This window comes from Zalophus californianus, chromosome 11, assembly GCF_009762305.2.
Source record: "Zalophus californianus isolate mZalCal1 chromosome 11, mZalCal1.pri.v2, whole genome shotgun sequence".
In the NCBI taxonomy this organism is placed as follows: domain Eukaryota; kingdom Metazoa; phylum Chordata; class Mammalia; order Carnivora; family Otariidae; genus Zalophus; species Zalophus californianus.
The window spans coordinates 62,393,450-62,413,016 of NC_045605.1; the positions used below are offsets into that span (position 1 = coordinate 62,393,450).

The 19,567-nt window shown below is 54.6% G+C and overlaps 4 protein-coding genes across 6 annotated transcripts in view; 1 reads left to right on the forward strand and 3 right to left on the reverse strand.

Annotated features, from left to right (window-relative positions):
• The window catches only part of ILK (integrin linked kinase), a 6,965-nt gene extending 5,546 nt beyond the window's left edge, over positions 1-1,419 (forward strand). Inside the window, exons 9-13 of one of the 2 annotated variants that reach the window (XM_027581050.1) lie at positions 62-189; positions 271-392; positions 486-585; positions 693-823; positions 1,007-1,419. In XM_027581050.1, coding sequence (XP_027436851.1) covers positions 62-189; positions 271-392; positions 486-585; positions 693-823; positions 1,007-1,156 — 631 coding nt within the window. In that variant the 3' untranslated portion in view covers positions 1,157-1,419. The remainder of the gene's footprint in view (positions 1-61; positions 190-270; positions 393-485; positions 586-692; positions 824-1,006) is intronic. The other variant, XM_027581051.1, reaches the window with a different exon arrangement.
• Positions 1,386-2,805, reverse strand: TAF10 (TATA-box binding protein associated factor 10). Its single transcript, XM_027581052.2, has 5 exons — positions 2,542-2,805; positions 2,249-2,403; positions 1,949-2,013; positions 1,741-1,855; positions 1,386-1,558 (listed from the first exon to the last, which is right to left on the reverse strand). Exons 1-5 carry the CDS (start codon positions 2,771-2,773, stop codon positions 1,469-1,471), a joined length of 657 nt encoding a protein of 218 aa, XP_027436853.1. The 5' UTR covers positions 2,774-2,805; the 3' UTR covers positions 1,386-1,468.
• Positions 2,266-10,333, reverse strand: TPP1 (tripeptidyl peptidase 1). The gene is made up of 14 exons (XM_027581048.2): positions 10,168-10,333; positions 9,996-10,067; positions 9,596-9,735; positions 8,271-8,421; positions 7,933-8,060; positions 7,602-7,780; positions 7,225-7,423; positions 6,889-7,077; positions 6,588-6,657; positions 6,032-6,152; positions 5,790-5,948; positions 5,489-5,614; positions 2,923-5,320; positions 2,266-2,403 (listed from the first exon to the last, which is right to left on the reverse strand). Exons 1-13 carry the CDS (start codon positions 10,209-10,211, stop codon positions 5,180-5,182), a joined length of 1,719 nt encoding a protein of 572 aa, XP_027436849.1. The 5' UTR covers positions 10,212-10,333; the 3' UTR covers positions 2,266-2,403; positions 2,923-5,179.
• A 609-nt stretch (positions 10,334-10,942) lies between these two features.
• Positions 10,943-19,567, reverse strand: part of DCHS1 (dachsous cadherin-related 1) — a 35,397-nt gene continuing 26,772 nt past the window's right edge. For both annotated transcript variants that reach the window (XM_027577997.2, XM_027577996.2), the window contains 9 exons: positions 19,089-19,298; positions 16,590-17,468; positions 16,357-16,470; positions 15,976-16,187; positions 15,733-15,887; positions 15,409-15,539; positions 15,010-15,293; positions 14,518-14,656; positions 10,943-14,184 (listed from right to left, as the gene is read on the reverse strand). In XM_027577997.2, the coding sequence (XP_027433798.2) occupies positions 11,573-14,184; positions 14,518-14,656; positions 15,010-15,293; positions 15,409-15,539; positions 15,733-15,887; positions 15,976-16,187; positions 16,357-16,470; positions 16,590-17,468; positions 19,089-19,298 (4,736 nt within the window). In that variant the 3' untranslated portion in view covers positions 10,943-11,572. The remainder of the gene's footprint in view (positions 14,185-14,517; positions 14,657-15,009; positions 15,294-15,408; positions 15,540-15,732; positions 15,888-15,975; positions 16,188-16,356; positions 16,471-16,589; positions 17,469-19,088; positions 19,299-19,567) is intronic.

Below are 19,567 nucleotides of genomic sequence, written 5' to 3' on the forward strand. Positions count from 1 at the left end.
TGACTAGCCCCCAAAGGGAGATCTTTTCTGCTTATCTCAGCTAGGGATACTCTCCTTCCAGGATTTTCTCGCATCCAAATGTGCTCCCAGTGCTAGGTGCCTGTCAGTCTCCACCTGCTCCTCACCCCACCCTCATCACACATTGGATGCCATATGGATCCCTGTACAATGTATTACACGAAGGCACCAGTGAGTAGTGGGTACCAAATCTCATGGGATGGGGGCAAGGTGTGTGAGCCTCCCCAAACTATTTGACTCTTGCCTCCTTAGATTTCGTTGTGGACCAGAGCCAGGCTGTGAAGTTTGCATTGGACATGGCAAGGGGCATGGCCTTCCTACACACATTAGAGCCCCTCATCCCACGACATGCACTCAATAGCCGTAGTGTAATGGTGAGGTCACACTTCTGGCCCAAACCCCCAAAGCCCTTTCCCTGTCTAGAATAGGACTTACCTCCTTCCACATATCTATCTTCTCTTCCTCAGATTGATGAGGACATGACTGCCCGAATCAGCATGGCCGACGTCAAGTTCTCCTTCCAGTGCCCTGGGCGCATGTATGCACCTGCCTGGGTGGCCCCTGAAGGTGAGTGAGGGCATCATGTTGGGAGGTAGAGAAGGGCCAGCTCAGTAGTAATGGAAGGGGGCAGAGACAGGACAGGCAGCTGGAACAGTTAAGTCCTGTTCCTCCAGCTCTGCAGAAGAAGCCTGAAGATACAAACAGACGCTCAGCAGACATGTGGAGTTTTGCAGTGCTTCTGTGGGAACTGGTGACACGGGAGGTACCCTTTGCTGACCTCTCCAACATGGAGATTGGAATGAAGGTGAGAGCACAACTGTATGCACTTGTGTTGGGGGGAATGGTGGTGGTGGTGACAATAACTATAGCAGGGCTGGGCTCTTCCCATATTTGTTCAAATATACAGTAATCCTGTCCTGAGGACTAGAGGCCTCTCCCCACAGGATATTCAAGTTCTGAGACCCATTGTTTTTTTCTATATTTGCAGGTGGCACTGGAAGGCCTTCGGCCTACCATCCCACCAGGCATTTCCCCCCATGTGTGTAAGCTCATGAAGATATGCATGAATGAAGACCCTGCTAAGCGGCCCAAGTTTGACATGATTGTGCCTATCCTGGAGAAGATGCAGGACAAGTAGAGCTGGAAAGCCCTTGCCTAAACTCCAGAGGTGTCAGGACACGGTTAGGGGAGTATGTCTCTCCAAAGCAGCAGGCCTCTGGTTGCCTCCCCTGCCTCCAGTCATGGTACTACCCCAGCCATGGGGCCCATCCCCTGCCCCCATCCCTACCACTGCAGCCCCCAAAGGGGCTAGGCTCAGAGCTTTTGTCACTTGCCACACGGTATCTCCCAGCATGGGAGGGACCAGCCCTGCCTGTCACAATAAAGTTTATTATGAAAACAGGCTGGTGTGGGAACAAGGGGACAGACGAGTACATTTAGGCTGGGTGGCTCAGGTGAAGTAGTGCGGCTTCTTCACATTGATGCCATACTCGCTGAGGGCAGGGGTCAAGTCCTCCATGGTTAGAGTGTACTTGCGGTCCTGAGGGAAGAGGGAAGAGCACCAGCTGAGCACAGGAATCCCAGATTTCGATCCCAGGTGGGTGACCCTGAGTAGGTCTTTCACCTCCCCTAGAACTTAGTTTCCCCAAAGGGATTTCAGAACAAATTAAGCCTCCGATGCTGTGGGAGGTAATTACTGATTCAATGAGCCTCCCCTCACACCTTGCTCTTGCTTCGGGAGCTGCCAGAAGCTGTGCCCTTCATTTTGCAGTGCTGTAGGGCATCGTTGGCAATATCTGAGATGAATTTCTGGGCAGCTAGAGAGATGAGCCGAATTCTAGAGAGAAAAAACTGGTGTGAGAAGGAGATGGAACAATAAACTCCACACAAGCACTCAAAGCTCTAACCTACCCACCCAGACTGTACTCACATGCGTGGGTCCGAGGCCTCAAAGCCAGCACGGTTCAGGTAGTAACCAGTCACTGCGTCTGGGATCTGAGAGAGCAATGAGATGACTGTCAGCATTTGCCCTGGGCGCTGCGGGGCTGAGAGGGTGAGGGAAATGGAGGGCAGGCCTGGCTTTTAGGAAGCTCACAGTTTGGGTGGGCAGAGGGGATAAATCAAAGAGCTAGTAGGGGAGCAAGCACAAAAGGAAGCTGGAAATCCACGCGGTGTAGCAGAAAGTTGGCCTGACAGCGTGCCAATAGCCTTGTTCAAGCAGGAAGCCCACCGTAGGCGTGTAATCCTCCAGCTGCATCAGGAAATCCACCAGAGGCGTGCTGGACACCACCGGCTTCACGTCTCCGTTGGCCGCGCTCGGCAGTACATAAACCCCGTTAGACATGGCCCCCTCCGGGGGCGCCGCGCCTCCCGCCGACACCGGAGCTGGAGGAGAACCACCAAACAGACATGGAGGTGGGAGATGCGGGGCCCCGGCTAGGTCGGCCTCAAACCCTCTGCCTTCACCCGCCACTGGACCCAGCCCTAGGCGCTGCCCTCACCCTCACCCGTCCCGGCCCTCACCCGCCCCACGCCGCTCGGCCGGCTCCCCGGCCCGCGCCGCCACGGGTCCCGTGCCCGCTGCCGCAGCTCCAGCCCCAGGTCCCCCTGCTGTCCCCGCGGGGCTGGCCTTATTCTCCGCAGCGGTGCCGCCGGGCAACGCTGCGGGGGCCGAGACCGCGGGCGCCGGGCCCGGGGCCGAGGCGGCGGAGCCCGGCGCCGCCTCGGGGTCCGCGCCGGAGCCGCTGCAGCTCATCGGGCCGGTGGGAGAGGCGGCGAACAGAGCCGCTTCCGCTTCCGCTCACGTTACGCACACACCAGGGGTGACGTCACACGCCCCGCGCTTCGCCCCTCCCATGCCATGTTTGCTGTGTCTCTCGGGTCTCCCGCCGCTTGGTTGCTTACCAGCCAGTGAGATGCCTCCGACAGGCCGCCTCCCACCCGGCCGTACTCCTAGGCCCTTTCGCCGGGACGTCAACCATCAATGTCTAGGACGCTTTTCCGCGGGTCTGGGACCCCACTGGGAACCTGGCGCTTAAAGACCTTGTTTTGGGGCACCCCTCAACCACAGGTTGCCTGCCAGTCTGCATCCTTTCTAGTTCCCTTACTCAGCCTTTTAAGGGTTGGAAAGCCCCACTCCCCTCCAGCTGCCTGGAGAAGTGAGGACAGCAGGGGAGTGAATAGTGCTGCTGTAGATAGGAAGGGAGGTATTTCAGCTTGAGTATGCAAAATCACATGTTTGCAACATACGCAAAATCACGAGTGAGGGTGGGGTTTTCAACGCAACAAACATTTATTTAATTCCTACTTGCCAATCCTGAGCTAGGGCCTGGGAGTACAAAGTTCGGTAGGACAACACTCTAGTCCTCTAGGCACCAAGAGTCTTCAAAGGGAGGCAAAGAGGTAAACTGGCATTTTCAATACTATGCTGGAGTTAAAATACTAGAGGTAGACACAGTATGCAGTGCAAAGGAGAAGGGGAACTAACATCTGCTGCCTACTTCTTTGTGTCAGGCACTCTATCAACTTTATTCCATTTAATTATTCCCTGATTATTGTTAAAGGCAGGTACTGATATCCCCACTTAACAGAGGAGGGAAAAGACTCAGGGAGATGGACTTGTCCAAGGCTCTCTCCTAGTCTACATCAGAACCAAGAATCAAACAATGTTTGGTTTGAAAAAATCTGGGATTTTTCTGCTATACCAAATCATTTTCTGCTATACCAAAATCAACTAGCTTCAGAGAGCCAAACGTTCACGGGAGAAGACTTCTGAGCTGGGTCTTCAAAGAATCCTGGAAACCAACCAGGCAAAGAGTCAGGGGTCATGTTAAGGGCACAGAATATCTTGAGCAAAAGTGAAAGTGGGGAAGTGGAGGAAGGGGGAGGGAGAACAAGGGAGGATAAACAATTTGTTACTCAGGAAAAAACAGCAAGGAAAAGATCAGGTTTGTGAGTCAGACAAAAAGCCAGAACTTCATCAGTAATCTTTGAAGGGTTTTAAGTAAATGACCTGATGGGATTTGCATTTTACTCTGGAAAAATGGTTTTATGGACAGACAGGCCCTTTTTCAAGGGCCTCCTAGAATTCAGAGGAGAGAAAATATGGTTCTAAGCTAATTTAGTAGCAGTAGAGATGGAGAGAAGTAAATGAGTTCTAGATATTCTTAGGAAATGTAATTGGCAGGACTTGTGGATTGATAAAGATATATTTAAGAAGTGAAATCAGTAGGACTTATTGATTGACAGTGGTAATAGGGAGGGGGAGGTGAAGGAAAAGGGAGTCTAAGATAACACTTAGGCTTCTGGCTTGCTTGGAAGAAGCATATTCTCATCTACCAAGAAGGAACACAGAGAATGGTCTGGAATTGGGAAGGAGGGAGATGAAGTATTGAGTGTCATACACCTTGCATTTGAGGTATCAATCATCATCCGATGGGAAGTCTGATTTAGTGAGATGGTGACAGCTGCGGATACAGGTGACTGACTTGTTCCAGGGAACACTGGGTAGATTGAGAAGAGCAAAAGAGTAAAGATGAAGCAATCAAGTATACCAACATTCAGTGAGGAAGAAGAGAAAGAGAAGGAAGAAGAGGGAATGAAGGAGGAAGTGGGAATGGTCAGAAAAGAAGTTAAGCCCTGAATGCTAAAGAAGGAGAGGCAGTGGACAGCTGTGACAGAGAGCCCATAAAGCAAAGACTGGGAAGAGTGCACTGGATGAAGCAGCAGGACGGCCATTGCTGTCATTGTCAGGGGAGGAAAGAGGGAAAAAGTGAGAGCAGAGGTCTCACTGCAGTGAACTGAGGAGAGAACATGAAGTGAAATAGTGTACATAGAGAGCATAGACAACTCTTTGAAAAAGCTTGGTTGAAAAGAGAAAGAAGAAATGGGGAGGGTGAAATAGGGGGGTTTGGGGGGCACCAAACAATACTAGTTATAGCATCTGTAGAGAAACATGAGGCAGGAGTAGGGAGACCTGAGCATGATGGAGCTGGGTAGGGTTGGGAGTCAAGTCAAGCTCACAGAATTTTAGGGTTAGGGAGATAAGCTGTCTGCAGCAGTCTATGGTTGAGGGTTCAGCAGGGCTTCCAATAGTGCAGAATAAGGGACTAAGCCACCAGCTATGGGGCAGGGGATAGGTTCACTCTCCGGCAGGAAAGGGTCACGGGTTGATTAGTGTCTTCAGCAGAGCTGGGAAGTTGGGTGTTCCCCAGCCTGTCACAGGATCCCAGCCAGGGCCAGAGCAGAAACCCTGACCCTGCACCTCTTCATTCAGACAGGACTCATGGCAGCCATGGGTTACCTAGGGAGAAGGTGGGCATCAGACCTGGGCCTGTCTGTACCAGTACTAACAGACTAAGCTCCCTTACCTTGTATTTACATTTCAGGACCCCATCAGAACTGCCCTCAAGTTCATCTTTGCACTCCCCATGTTCATGAAAATGTCCACACTCTTCCCTTCCATACTCACATCAAACAGTCCTGCTCCACGCTGCTGGTAGAGCCTTGGGTTGAGAAAGCCAAGAGGGGGGCGGCCACTGAGGATTCTATGTTCATTTATCAGAGACAGGACCCCACCAAATACTGGAGTAGAGGCCTGTAAGAGTGAGGGTGTAAGTAGAAGTTAGGGGTTCAGAGTGATTGGATTTGGAGGAGGGATGTTTGAAAGGATCAGAGGTCTCTGAGGAGTCAGGGGTTCTGGGTGCAAAGTCTTAGTAGAGGGTGAGAATAGTTCCTGAGTGTCAGGGGTTTGGAGCCAGGCTGATTCTTACCGACGTGCCAGACACCCATGGAATGGGCACGCTGTTGCTGACCACCCAGTAGCCATCGGAGAGTGCAGCCACATCTGGATAGGCACGGCCACTGGCATTGAAATAACTGGATGGTGGTAAGTGGGGACTGGAGCTCAGGAACTGGGCTACAGCTTCCTCCTGAAAGATGTTGTTGAGTGAGTACTGTCTGCTGAACTGAGGATCCCTCCCACCCATCCATCCACACAAACACATACACACACCTGGTATGAAGGCTGTGGGAACACATTGCTGAAGCCACCACCACTGATGTAGTCAACGATCTCATTTGTGACTCGGAATGGATTCTGGAAGGATGTGCCTCCCACTGTGGTGACATAGGGGCTGAAAGCAGAAAACAGCACTCAGATTGTACGGGTCCCAAGGGGACTTCCAAAATGTGTGGAGATGGGTAAGTGTGGGCTCGCTTTGCTAGAGGGGCTGAACTCTGTGGGGAAGCAGGTACATGGGAAAGACTGAGATTTTGAGCCCTCAAGGCATGGCCTGAGGTGACAGTGCACACTTTTGTCTACAGAACATTCACCAAATCTTCTACTAAAATGCCTGGGAACTGAGAAGAGGAATACTGGGAACTGCATTCCACTCAGAAGCCATGGGGCCTAGACATGTAGGAAGAAGGGAATGCAGCAACCAGAGCTGGTTAAACTGAGGTCTTAGCTACAGGAGCACGTGGTGGGGTCAAGGCAAAGTTCTAGATCATGTAGCTGTAGATGAAGATTGGTGGTCACAGGTAAGTAAGTGGTGGGCTGGGGTGCTTACCTGGAGGCAGGGAAACTGGGACGGAACTGGTGTCTTCCAGAGACAGACCAACACCCAGCCCCACTGTCACCTGGGAGAAAGACCAAGTTTAGCACTCAGATTAATTGGTCAGAGCTTGATATGTGGGTTCAGATGTCAGAGAAGAAATTCAAGAGTTAGTCATTACTGCAAGAGGTCTGAGTTTAGAGATCAGATCAGTAGTCCCTACTGAGTTCAGATTGTAAGTCAGCGATCACAAGGGTCTCCTTGGGGTCAAAACTCCTGAGTTGAGGTAGGGTCTAAGTTTAGAGTAGGAGGTCACCTGAGGCAAAGAGCAGGGTAAGACCCCGAGCGGCCGCCTTCATGAGCTCCGTGTTGACCCGCTGGATGTAGGCGCTGCTGAGGGAGTCCTCGTCATCCCCATAGCTCACGGTGTGCACGTGTGGCAGGGCTGACTCATTACTCAGCAGCAGGAGCCACTGCAGGAAGGGCTCCTGTGACTCATGTCGGCCTGGATTTGCGGGGAGGGGAGGAGCACAAGGGTGGTCCTTTGGGAGGTTGTCTCGGTCTCCCTCTAGCCCATGGGATTCCCTTGAGGGAGCAGTGAGCACCACTCACGACCACCCCTCTCCCCACCCACCAGTCCCCTTGGCAGTACCAGGGCTACTGTAGACCCAGGTGGAGATGTTGGCGCCGGCACTCATCAGGTACTCCACGTCTAGACTGGCCTCGATCCCAGCCCGGCCCCGGCCCTGTTGTCCAACCACACGGGCTACTGATGCCTGGTGTGCAAATTTCCCACCAAAGAGGCGCATGAACTCAGCCAGGTCTGAGTCATGGAAATACTGCTCCAGGAACTACAGAAGGAATCAGATCAGGTATCATGGGTCAGAGGATGCAGCCCCAAGGTCACGGCAGGGGACACTATTCCAGATAGGGGGTGAGGACCCAGGGGAGGAGTCAGAGAGGAAGCCCCAGCCTGGGGAAGCATCTTGGGTAGGGTGTCAGGACCCTGGAGCTCTCTGCCCGGCTCACCTGGGCACAGGCTTGGCTGTTGTTGGTTGTGCCAGAGCCCACGTCTTGTGCTGTCAAGTTGTATCGCTGACGGATCACAGATGGGGTCACCCCCAGGTGCAGGCCAACAGTCCCTGACACCTGTGGCTCAGGGCGTTGCCTCAGGGATGATGTGGGGGGAAAGCGATGCAGCCCGCCCACTGTGGGGAGGGGTCAGGCTTGAGGAGGAGATCTTTTAGACTCCAACCCCCACTTTACCACTGATCCTACCCCAACCCCCGCCACGGCACCTAAACTTTTCCAGCCCCTGGTTCTGCCTGCTTCAAACCCCACCGACCCCACTGGGTGTTACCAAAGTCCACATGAGGGGCCAAGGCCTTCGGGAGGTGGTATGGACGTGGGGACCTTATAACATGGATCTCTGCAGGTCCCCCCACATAGCGATGAAATTCAGCCCCAGAGAGCAGCAGTTCAGCCTGTCTGGAGGTCAGAGATCAGAGAACAGAGGTCAGAAAGCAGCACAGACCAGAGCAGAGGAGGCTACCTGAGCATTACTGCTCATCCTTGTCTCCCTGTGTGTTAGCTCTCACCCACAAGCTCCCACCAGCTTCTCAGCTCTCTCCCATTGGGGTGACTCATCTCCCTGATGGGATGATTGGTACCCTCCACGGGGCAATCCTTCCCTCTCACCGGACACTCAGCCAGCAAGTCAGAAAGTCCTGTGTGGTCACTGAGTGGCAGTTCCGGGCTCCAGCTGCCAAGAGCCATTTTTGGACTGTGCGGAAGGTCAGTGGTGATGGCCGGACCAGTTCAGCCACATCCTCTAGGGTCAGGTATTTTCCTGCAGGGATTCAGTAGAGGATCTTGCTTTCATTCATTGCTTTTCCAAGTTGCCCATTTTGGACCTCAGCCAGGACATTGGGACTTCCCAGGGAACCTGGAACAGGGTCTTGAGGGATAGGTGGGAACTTTCTAGCAAAAAGGCAGGCTGTGCAGGTGCAAGCTATATTTGGGGGCCGGGAGAAGAAAAGGCTAGGGGGACTTGGAATGCCATGGCCAGAAATAAGAATTTACCCTAAAGGCCAGAAGGTTGCAAATGCTGCATCAGAACATGTATTGCCATAATCATAAACAACAAATGAGGTTAAAAATTAAAATTTCCCATATTAAGTTTATTTCCAGTAAAAGTTTTCAAAACTTTCAGAACCAATTATAAAGTGACATCTAATTCAGTTCCAGTCTTTGTACTTGTTGATTTTAAGCTTAACGTGATGGTGAGTCACTATTTTCCTGCAGAGTGCCATGTACACAGCTCCGGGGTGAATCTGAGCCTGCCCCCTCACACACATACCACTGCCACCCAACCATGAAGGGCTTCATGCAGGGGAGGGACACTATCCAGCATGACCACTGGAGCAGAACACTGTTTGGGAGCAGATTAGGGGGCCGGGTGGGGAGTGGGGTGAACCACTCAGGACTGGGCAGCAGTCTGGGTGCAAGAATAAACAAATGCATGGGCAATAACAAGCAATGGTAGAAAGCAGAGGATTCCAAAGGCTCTTTCAGAGCCAGAACTGGAGATGACAGCTCTAGAGTCTGACTGGAGGAGGAAATGGGCATGGGTTTGAGGGTGGGGGAGGAATTTGAGTTAATGAGCACCTATCTGTACTGGATACTACTTCCCATGTGTCTGGTAAGTAGTAGCAGAATTTGAATCCAGATTTGATCACACAGCCTGTGCTCTTAACTTTCAGGTTTCTAGCCTGATAAACATAGGTGGGAAGTTTTGGGGGAAGGAATTTGAGTGAGTTTTGGACAGTTTATTTCCAGTTCACTTTTTTTTTTATTCAGAAACTTCAATGAGGGCCACTGCCATTCAACTGTCCTATATCACCACTTCTCTAGGCACCAAGCGCATGACCATGACGTTATGTGCGCCATCCCACACTCAGCCCGGCCCTGGGTCCCTTCACTGCATCCCACTTCCCAGCCCCAGTTCCTATTCCAATAGGCACCATAACGAGGAGAGCCAGGATCCGACACAGCCTGCACCAGCTCAGACAGTCTTTCCACGTTCTGCTGTCTCAGGGCAAAGGTGAGACTCAGCTCTTCCTCGGAGTCTACACGGCCCAGGGACACCCAGCCTGGGGGCAACCTGCAGGGTCAAAGGTCAGGAACATGGTCTTTGTTAGTGTGGAGATGGGAAATATTAGTCATGGAAGGTTCATGGGGTAGGATCCCAGAGGCAGATATGGCTCACAGGCGGTGAACGACTGGGGACTGAGCCTGGGAACCTGGGGATAAGACTATGGAGTGGGTACCAGGAGCTGGTAAGGGGGTGAGGGAGGCTGGGCCAAGGCAGTGGGCACAGGACAGGACATAGGGAAGGGGCCGGTCTGTGCTAAGTCAACTCACGTTCGCTGCTGGTCCGGCTCCGGGCTATAACTGCATTTGCCAGCGACGAAGAGGGCAAGGAGCCCGAGGAGGCTGCAGAGGCGGCAGGCGGGTTTCAGCAGGGGCCGGGCTGCCACTGTATTCCCACCCTCCAACCCGATCCCCTCCTCCCGGGGCCCCCCTAATTTCTCACCAGGTTCGGAGTCTCATTCTGCCTTTCTGGAGATCCGCTGTCATGTGACAGATCACATGAACCTTATAGTCTACCACCAGCACCACCACCACGCGGCTGCGGGGAAACTAGTGCCGGTGCTGGCTCCTCCTTCAAATGGGTGGTCCTAAATGCTGGAGATGGGTGGGGCTGCCACCCGATCCTTCCTCTGCGGCCCCGCCAGCACCGGGTTCGTCCCGGGCTCCAGACGCGCCCCCAGCCCCCACGCCCGCACTGGGTTCGTCCCGGGCTCCGGACGCCCCCCCCCCCGCCCTCACTGGGTTTGTCCCGGGCTCCAAACCCCACCCCACCTCCCCACCCCCGCCCCGGCTGCCGGAGTCCAGCTGGCACTCACCAAGGGGTATAGGGCAGTGCTTAAGAAAGGGGCTCTGGGCACACGGACCCACAGACCAGGGTTCCTCCTTAGCTGTATGATATCGGGAAAGAACCCAACCTCTCGGAGCCTAGGTTTCATTTAGAATCCGGAAGCGGCTATATTTAAAGTGCTCTGCCTCACAGAATTGCAGTGAACACGTACAGAGATAAAGCAGGCACACTGCTCAGCAGAGAGCCTGGTGTGGCAAAGGCTCAAGAGACGTGAACTCTTGTTACATGTGGACCCTCAGGCCTAGAGCTGGTCATCCCCAAGATCTTTCCTCACCCAGCCAACCCCTCTCTATGTCAGTGCCTTAGAGAAGCCCCTGCTGTCTGCCTTCTGTCTGGCTTCCCAGCCCTTGTGAGTAGGAAAGGCCAACTGCAGACATGTGACACTCAGCCTCAGGCTAGGCTTGGGCTCCCAGTGCCATCCCCACCCTAGAAGCCCGTGTCCACCACTCCTCTGCGCCCCCTGAGGTGTCCACAATGTATCAGATGCCTGGCAATCATCCCCCCCACCCCACGGCCCCCAGAGAATACAGCCGGACACTGGATACAAACTGCAGTTTATTAAGGCTCCAGAGTGAGAATTGGCACTTGGTTCTGTGCAGGGGCAGGGGTGTCAGTGGAACCCAAAGGAGCTGGGCCCAAATAGGTTGGAGGGACCTCCCCCATCCCCCTACCCCCCAATAAATAAAGTCTCAGCTCCACCTCAGAGTGCTGGTGCAGGGCAGGAAGCCCTCATTGAGGAGAACCCAGGGCTGCTGCCTCCTTCATATTTCTCCCCACATTGGACCTGGCCCCAGGTCAGTGCTCAACAGAGCCTCTGTGGCACTGTGCTCTGATGGGGCCGGGTGAGATGTGGGACCTGCCCCCACTGGAGGGGTTTAGGATGGGGAGCTGGCCTCCCCCGTGGTCAATCATGGTCCGAGGCTGCCCAGGGCAGGCTCAGATGGGGCCTGCATTGGGGACGCTGTGCGCATCCCAGGTCGGGGCCCAGCCTGGGCCACAGCTAGATGTGCAGCTCTGTGTCATCGGGTGGCTCCAGGCCGGACTCTGCGCTGAGTGCTGAGGCTGAGGGGCCCTGGGCCACCCCAAACGGCGAGACAACAGGTGAGCGAGCAGCCAGAGGAGACAGTGAGGGTGAGAAGCTGGGAGACATGGCAGCTGAGGATAGGGAGCCTTCGTGGCTGATGGGGGAGCGGTGAGAGGCTGGTGGGAAGATGGCCCGGGTTGCTGCCGTGGTGGCTGGCTTAGGGGGCACAGACTTGGCTCCTGGGTGGGCCACAGCAGTGATGAGGGGTGGTGGGTCAATACGGGGAGCCGGGGGACATGGCCGAGCTTCATCCTTGAGCCGGGCAATCTCTGTGAAGACACTGGCCAGTGGCTGGAACTGAGGGCACCAGCTCAGCAGGTAGTCCCAGTTATAGCTGCCACGGAGCTCCTCCTCACCAGCCACAATGGCTGTCAGTGCACCTGCCACACACGGCTTGCCATCTGCTGGGAAGCCATAGTCCCCGGTGGGTGCAGGGCTCAGGCCACAGCCCCCCAGGAAGGCTGTGGCAGGGGCTGGTGGGCCCTCTTCTCGGTACAGAGTGGCTCCTGCACCTGGCAGCAGCAGCCCTGCCTTGCGGCCCTTATACCAGGTGTCAGGGGCAGGTGGCTCGCAGGATGTGTCACTCAGTCCATCTGCATCCTGCTGGATGCCTGAGTCGGGGCCACGGGCAGCCAAGGAAGAAGCCACACTGGCCACACGCGGGAATTCATTGATCATGCGGATCTCGTCATCCTCTGCAGCCTCTGCTGAGCCTCGACCACTGGAGTGTGAAGGGTCCAAGGAGCCACCTCGGGGGTAGGGTCCTCCAGCTCCTGGCCCACCATAGCTGGGGAGAGTCTGGTGATAGAGGTGCTCTGAGGGTGGTGGGCTGGGTGGCTCTCGGCCTAGCTTTTGCAGAGAGCCACTGGCCAGGGGCGCTGCCTGTGACATCGGACCAGGTGCTGCCTCAGCCTTGCGGCTACGGGCCCGCACCAGCCCTAGGACCAGGGCTGCTAGTGCAAGCACCACTACAACTCCCAGGGAGGCCGCCACAGCCCCCACCAATAGCAGGTTGAGGTCGGGTGCCAGGCCTAGTGCAGTGTGGGTGATATCCACAGTCACGGGCACTGTGGCACTCCGGGAACCAGGCAGAGGCCCCCGTGCCACCACCTCCAGCCTCAGCTCCCGTGGTGCCTCACGCCGTGTCCGGCCTCCACTCCCAGAAGTGCCTGTTCCGCTGCCTGGTGCCCGGCTGTCCACTCGAAGGTACAGGGCACCTGTAGTCTGGTTGATACCAAAATAGGGGGAAGAGGTGGCAAGGGAATAGAGCACCAGGCCATCGGCACCTCCATCCTCATCTGTGGCCTGCACATGACCCAGGCTGTAGCCACGCCGGGCACCTTCTGGCACCTGGAAGTGGAAAGCCGGAGCCAGGAATACTGGGTCATACTCATCCTCCCCTGTCACCAGTACGGACACAGTGACTGAGGCTGAGAGATTCCCAGCATCCGCAGCACCCACCAGCAGCTGGAAGCTTCCTGTGTGCTCATAGTCAAAGGCCACTCGTGCCCGCAACTCCCCTGTTGAGCTGTTCAGTGCAAATACCTCACGGCCCTCAGGCCCTGGCCCGGCCTCCAACAGGCTGTAGCGGAGCCTCCCGAAAGCCCCAGCATCCCCATCAATCGCATGCAGAGTGGTCACAAGAGTGCCTGGAGGCTGGTTCTCTGCCAGGCTGGTGCTGAGCAAGCTCAGTGGGAAGACTGGGCCATGGTCATTCACATCCTGGACCTCGATGGTCACTGGTGCCAGAGCAAAGTGTGCCCCAGCAGGGTCGGCAGCCTGCACTACAAGCTGATGTCGAGCCTGGGTCTCACAGTCCAAGGGGCGGGCGAGTCGCAAGGCACCTGAGCTCTCATCCAGTTCAAAGAGCCCAGAAGGGTCGCCTGAGCTAAGGGTGAAACGCACAAGGCCATGAGGACCCGGGTCAGCGTCAGAGGCCTCCACATGTAGCAGCTCAGCTCCAACAGGTGTGTCCTCGGGAACTGCCATGCGGTAGGATGCTCGAGTGAAGACAGGGGGGTTGTCATTGACATCCAGCACAGTGACGGTGACAGGCACGGCTGAACTGCGAGAGGGCTGCCCCCGGTCAGCTGCAGCCACAGTTAAGTTGTACTGGGTTAGGCTTTCGAAGTCTAGAGGCTCAAGCAACACCAGGCAGCCCAGTGCCCGGGGGCCTAGTCCACTACCTTCCTCAGTCTCAGCCAGCCGGGGTTCCAGCTGGAAGGCTCGGCCCCGGTTGCCACTGATGATGCTATAGTCCACGGTGGCATGGGTGCGGCTTCCATCGGCATCCGTGGCCTCCAGGGTGAGCAGAGTGGAACCAGGGGGCAGATCCTCAGTCACGGCCACACGGTAGTGCGGCAATGTGAAGCTGGGGGTGTGGTCATTCTGGTCCTGTAGCTGCACATGCACTGTGGCTCTTGCTGCCCGGCCTGGCATCCCATGATCTCGTGCTTCCAGCACCACGTCCACCACTCCTGGCCCCTCCTGGCCCAAGGCCACTGTCCCCACTGTTGTGAACAAAGTCCCTGAGATGAGAAGGGGATGGAGAGAAATATGCATTCAGCAGAGGCTGTAGGTGAGTAGAGGGGTGATCCTTTGGGGGCCTAAGAAATGGCCTTGGAAGTCAGACTCCAGGGAATGGCCTATGTGCTGGGAATTTATGGAATGGTCTCCAGGATTCATGAAACGGCTTCTAGACATGCGGTCAGGACAGGGCTTAAAACAGAGACAAAGGAGGGAAAATGTTCTCACTGGGTCAGAGATCCAGGAGTTAAGAATTCAGGCAAATTCTAGGAATGGAGTCAAAATATGGCCCGTCATGGTCAAAGATAAGGGGTCAGATCCTGGGAAGGACGTACCATTGTTGGAGTCAACACTGAAGCCCTCAGCAGGGGAAGCTAGGTGGTAGGAAATGTGACCATTGGCACCTGAATCCCGGTCAGTGGCAGAGACTGAGAGAATGGCACTGCCTGGAGGTGTGTGTTCAAGCAGTGTTACCTGAGGAGTGAGGACAAGTGTTTATGGCTGTTTCCCAGCTGCCCTATTGTCCACTCAGCCTATGTTCTGGAGCTTGGTCCCATGAGCCCTGCTTGGCATCCATGCCAGCTTGAAGCCCATACTCAGTGTTCAAACTGCCCACCTTCCTCCATTTCTGGGCACAGAATGAAGAACCTGGACACAGTCCCTAGGACCTGGAAGGCTGGTTTGAGATGGGACCCTCCCATCCCCAGGGCTCCATCCTCAGGTCAGTTCCAACATCCAGCCCACCTCAGACACTTCTAGCCTTGCCACTTCCTTCCAACGTGAACAACCCCGGGCCCAGGTGTGGGGTCAGCTGGGGGCATCAGTACCTGGTAGAGGCTCTGCGAGAAAGCAGGTGCATTGTCATTGACATCCTCCACAAACACTGTGAGGTTAGCACGGCCCTCATGAGGCCCATCATGTGCCAGCAGCTGCAGGTGATAGCAGTCACGTTGCTCAAAGTCCACGGGGCCCGTGAGGGAGAGGCGGCCTCCATAGCGACCTACGCTGAAGGGATCCTGGGGTCCAGATGGGCTCAGCACATACCACAGCACCGGTCCTGAGTCCACATCATTCCCTGTTACCTGTGCAATCTCTGAGCCCAACAGTGCGTCTGCAATACATGGGACGAGTGTGTTTGGCATGGTCCAAGACACCCCTGGAGCCCCAGGGTCGGGTAAAGTGCTGCCCTACCACCCTCTCTACCTCACACTTTCCCGAGCCCTCACCTTCTGACACTCGGAGCTCCCAGGGCTGGGGGATGGTGGGGCGATTATCATTGGTGTCGATGACCATCACCGTCAGGGTAGCTGAGCCCACCAGGGCTGGGCTTCCTCTGTCTGTGGCCATCAGTACCAGCCTGGACACAAAGCACAATCAGAGGTGGGCCCTGGGGATAAGGGAGAATCCTGGGCAGGGCTAGGAGGACTCACAACAGACCGGGGGCCTGGGGGACTCAGGATGTGGCCTAGAGATTGAGAGGGATTCAGGGCAGGGCTTGAAACTGGATGGAGCCAGAATGGGGTCTTGGAACCTATAGGGCCAGGCCTTACCGTGTTTCAGCCCAGATCTCACGGTCCAGGATGGCTGTGGTAGTAATAGTGCCTGTGGCTGGGTCTACATGGAACAAACCCCGTGCTGGTTGGGATGCGGCCAGGCTGTAGGAGATCTGTCCACTGGGGCCTTGGTCCAGGTCATCTGCCTCCACCTGGTGGGAGGAGGAGGCTGCTGGCACTGGGCTGGCCACAGACAAGTCTAGCCAGCCCTGCCCCCCATCTTCCCATAACATCCCACACCTGCAGCAGGGGTCCCTCCAAGGGCCGGGACTCAGGCAGGAAGGCCACGTAGTGGGGCCGCAGGAAGCGGGGAGCATTGTCATTGGCATCTTGCAGGGTTAGGGTCAGCACGGAGAAGGCAAAGGCTCCCCCGCTCTCTGCTTGCAGCACCAGTCGCAGTCGTGGGCTGGCCTCGAAGTCCAGCCCCTCTGCTGAGCGAACTGTGATGGCTCCTGGGGAGAGGCAGAAAGCATCACAGACAGCCCTTGCTTGCCCTGGAGCCTCCCTCTCTGATGCCCCTTCCTCAAAGGCAGCCCCTCCCCAACCAGGGCCTTCTCGGGCCCAAAGAGGAGCACCCCCAGGAGATTGTCCTCTCACAGAGCCCCTGCTCCTGCCCCTTACCTGTACTCGGCTGGATGGAAAATGTCCCTTTTTCATTCCCACTGAGAATGCTGTAGGTGATTGGTCCACTTGAGCCCCCTGCATGGACAGCCTTAGGGGAGACAATGGGAGTCCCTGCAGAGAGGATGGTATTGGTTGGACCGTGAGCACTGAGGGAGTTTACCAGACATTTTTAGTGAGTAACCCCAGCCCATCCAGGGATACAAAGCTGGGAGGCATGGTTGAGGACCCACCTGGGGGTGCATTCTCACGGAGCATGGCTTCACTATTAGCCCGAGGAAAGCGGGGTCCACGCTCAGACTCCCCCTGCAGCCCAACAATGACCACACCAGTGGCAGAGCGAGCTGGACGGCCAAGGTCGGTGGCCACGACAAAGAGGACACGATCCCGGGGGCCGAGGGCTACAGGTGAGCGGGCCACACGTATTTCACCAGTGTAAGAGTCCACAGTGGTGCCAGGAGGTGGCGTGCCTGCCAGCCGGTATAGGATGGAAGCATTAGCACCAGCATCACGGTCTTCAGCTCGCAGAGTGGCCAGAGCCAGGGTCGGGGTGCTAAGGCTAGGGCCTGGGCGGGGCAGGCGCAGCCTCAGGGGACTGGTGGGGAAGGTGGGTGCATGGTCATTGACATCACGCACTGTGATGGTGACAGGTACCGTGGTGCTCAGGGGCCCAGCAGCTGCACCATCCACCGCACTCACAGAAAAGGCATAGCTGGGACACTGCTCTCTGTCTAGGGCTGTGGCTGTGCGTAATTCCCCAGAGCCGGGCTCCAACAGGAAGGCTCCTGCTGCACCTGTACCCAGGTAGTAGGTCACACGGCCATTGGCCCCAGCATCAGGGTCATGAGCCTGTAGCTGCAGCAACAGGGTCCCTGCAGGTGCATCCTCAGGAACCTCCACAGTGTAGGCAGGCACAGGGAAGGCTGGGGCATGGTCATTGGCATCCAGCACTGTCACTGTTACAAGCAGAGTAGCACTGAGAGCTGGCTGGCCTCCATCCCGGGCCTCTATCCGCAGCTGGAATGCTGGCTCCACCTCTCGGTCTAGTGGCCTCATGGTGCCAAACTCCCCAGAAGCTAGGTCTAGGACAAAGGCTCCTGATGGGTCCCCATCTGCAGAGAAGTACATGTGCACATAGACAAAGATGTGTCAGCCCACGGGAGTGAGGGTGATATAGAGGCAACAGCAAATGGGAAGGGGTGGAGGAGAGAGAAACTGGGAGAAAGGAAGAGAGGAGAACCACAGATGGTAAAGGAAGATACTATAAAGCAGCTATTCTCAAGAGTATGGGCTGGGGACTCCTTTCAGGGAGTATATAATCAAAACTAGTTTCATAGCAATACTAAAACATTATATGCCTTTTTAAATTCTTAGTATCTCACAAACGTAGAGTCGAAATGCTTCATGACAAGTGATGACATCACTTGTATAGTAATGGAATGTGTGCTTACGAATTCTTACGTCTTCTAGAATATAGATAGAAAGTTTAGAGCATAAACATGTATTTTCTTTTTTTTTAAAGATTTTATTTATTTATTTGAGAGAATGCGAGAGAGAGAGAAAGTACAAGAGGGGGAGAAATCAGTGGGAGAAGCAGACTCCCTGCTAAGCAGGGAGCCCGATGTGGGACTCGATCCCAGGACTCCAGGATCACGACCTGAGCTGAAGGCAGTTGCCCAACCAACTGAGCCACCCAGGCGCCCCCATAAACATGTATTTTCAAAGACTTATTCAATTTTTTGTTGCTGTTGTTGTTTTAAAGATTTTATTTATTTATTAGAGAGAGAGGGAACACAAGCAGGGGGAGCAGCAGGTAGAGGTAGAGGGAGAAGCCGGCCCACTGAGCGAAGAGCTTGATGACGTGGGGCTCATGGGGTTCGATCCCAGGACCCCAGGATCATGACCTGAGCTGAAGGCAGACGCTTAACCAACTGAGCCACCCAGGCGCCCTGACTCATTCAGTTTTTACTGGCTTATTTTTAGTTACACCTGCTATAATCTTTGCAATCTCACTGCTGCCCAACAAACTATTTGAACCCCTAATATTTCTTTGTGGCTATGAAGAAATACAGTAAGCAGGATACTTCACTGGCTGTTTTACAATGGTGTTTTTAAGATTTTTCTCAGCTTTAATATCTAATATACTAAATATTGATGTAATGTGTTTATTATACATATGTATCTATATTACATGTTTGTTATATCATATTATTGTATCAATAAATATTGATATCATATAAACAAAAACTCTTCAGAGTTCTCAAAAATTAAAAATACTAAGGGTTACTAAGACCAAAAAGTTTGAGAACAAGTGCTCCACAGGGAGAAACAAGAAAGAAAAAGAAGGGGTGCCTGGGTGGCTCAGTCGGTTAAGCGACTGCCTTCGGCTCAGGTCATGATCTCAGGGTCCTGGGATCGAACCCGGCTTCGGGCTCCCTGCTTGGCAGGAAGCCTGCTTCTCCCTCTCCCACTCCCCCTGCTTGTGTTCCCTCTCTCGCTGTCTCTCTCTCTGTCAAATAAATAAAATCTTAAAAAAAAAAAAAGAAAGAAAAAGAAAAGAAACAGGAAATAACAGAGACACAGAGAGACATAAAGAGCTGAAGAGGCATAGAAAGAGACACTTAGAAACATATATGCATGATTGAAAAGGTAAAAGACCAAGAAAAGGGAAAGGAAACCCAGACACACTGAGGCTGTGGGTGCTAGATTAGCAGATGTGGGACATTTCTCACCCAGGATGCGGTACTGCAGCTGCCCATTGGCTCCCACGTCTGGGTCAGAGGCCCGCAGCACCGTAAGGGTCTGGGGGTCCTGGCCCTCTGGCACCTCCAGGGAGAGGTGGGCACTCCCAAAGGTTGGGGCATGGTCATTCTCATCCTCCACGGCCACTCGCACTGTGACATGGGTCAGCAGCGGGGGTGAGCCCCTGTCCCGGGCATACACTGTGGGGAAGCAAAATCAGTAAAATGTAGCCTGCTCCCATCCATGGATAAACCCACACCACACAGCGTTCACACATGTTCACCAGGTGCACATATGAACCAGAAAATGTCCATCTCTCCACACTCTGCAAGCACATGGGCGCCTGCACGTGTACATGCACACATAAATATACATGTCAGAAGACTTTTTTTCCCCCACTTCCCATACTAAGTGCAAGGAAGATGTATCTTGGATTAGTGGTAATGTGACAGAAAAGGCACTAAATAAG

Excerpts from the sequence above, each read along its gene's own strand:
- TPP1 (XM_027581048.2), bottom strand. The coding sequence starts at position 10,211 with ATGACAGCGGATCTCCAGAAAGGCAGAATGAGACTCCGAACCTG. Across the intron at positions 9,736-9,995 it reads GAGCCGGACCAGCAGCGAAC|GTTGCCCCCAGGCTGGGTGT; the intron begins GTGAGTTGACTT and ends TTGACCCTGCAG. Across the intron at positions 7,781-7,932 it reads GGCCCCTCATGTGGACTTTG|TGGGCGGGCTGCATCGCTTT; the intron begins GTAACACCCAGT and ends CCCTCCCCACAG.
- TAF10 (XM_027581052.2), bottom strand. The coding sequence starts at position 2,773 with ATGAGCTGCAGCGGCTCCGGCGCGGACCCCGAGGCGGCGCCGGGCTCC. Across the intron at positions 2,404-2,541 it reads GGCCGAGCGGCGTGGGGCGG|CTCCGGTGTCGGCGGGAGGC; the intron begins GTGAGGGCCGGG and ends GTTCTCCTCCAG. Across the intron at positions 2,014-2,248 it reads TGGAGGATTACACGCCTACG|ATCCCAGACGCAGTGACTGG; the intron begins GTGGGCTTCCTG and ends TTGCTCTCTCAG.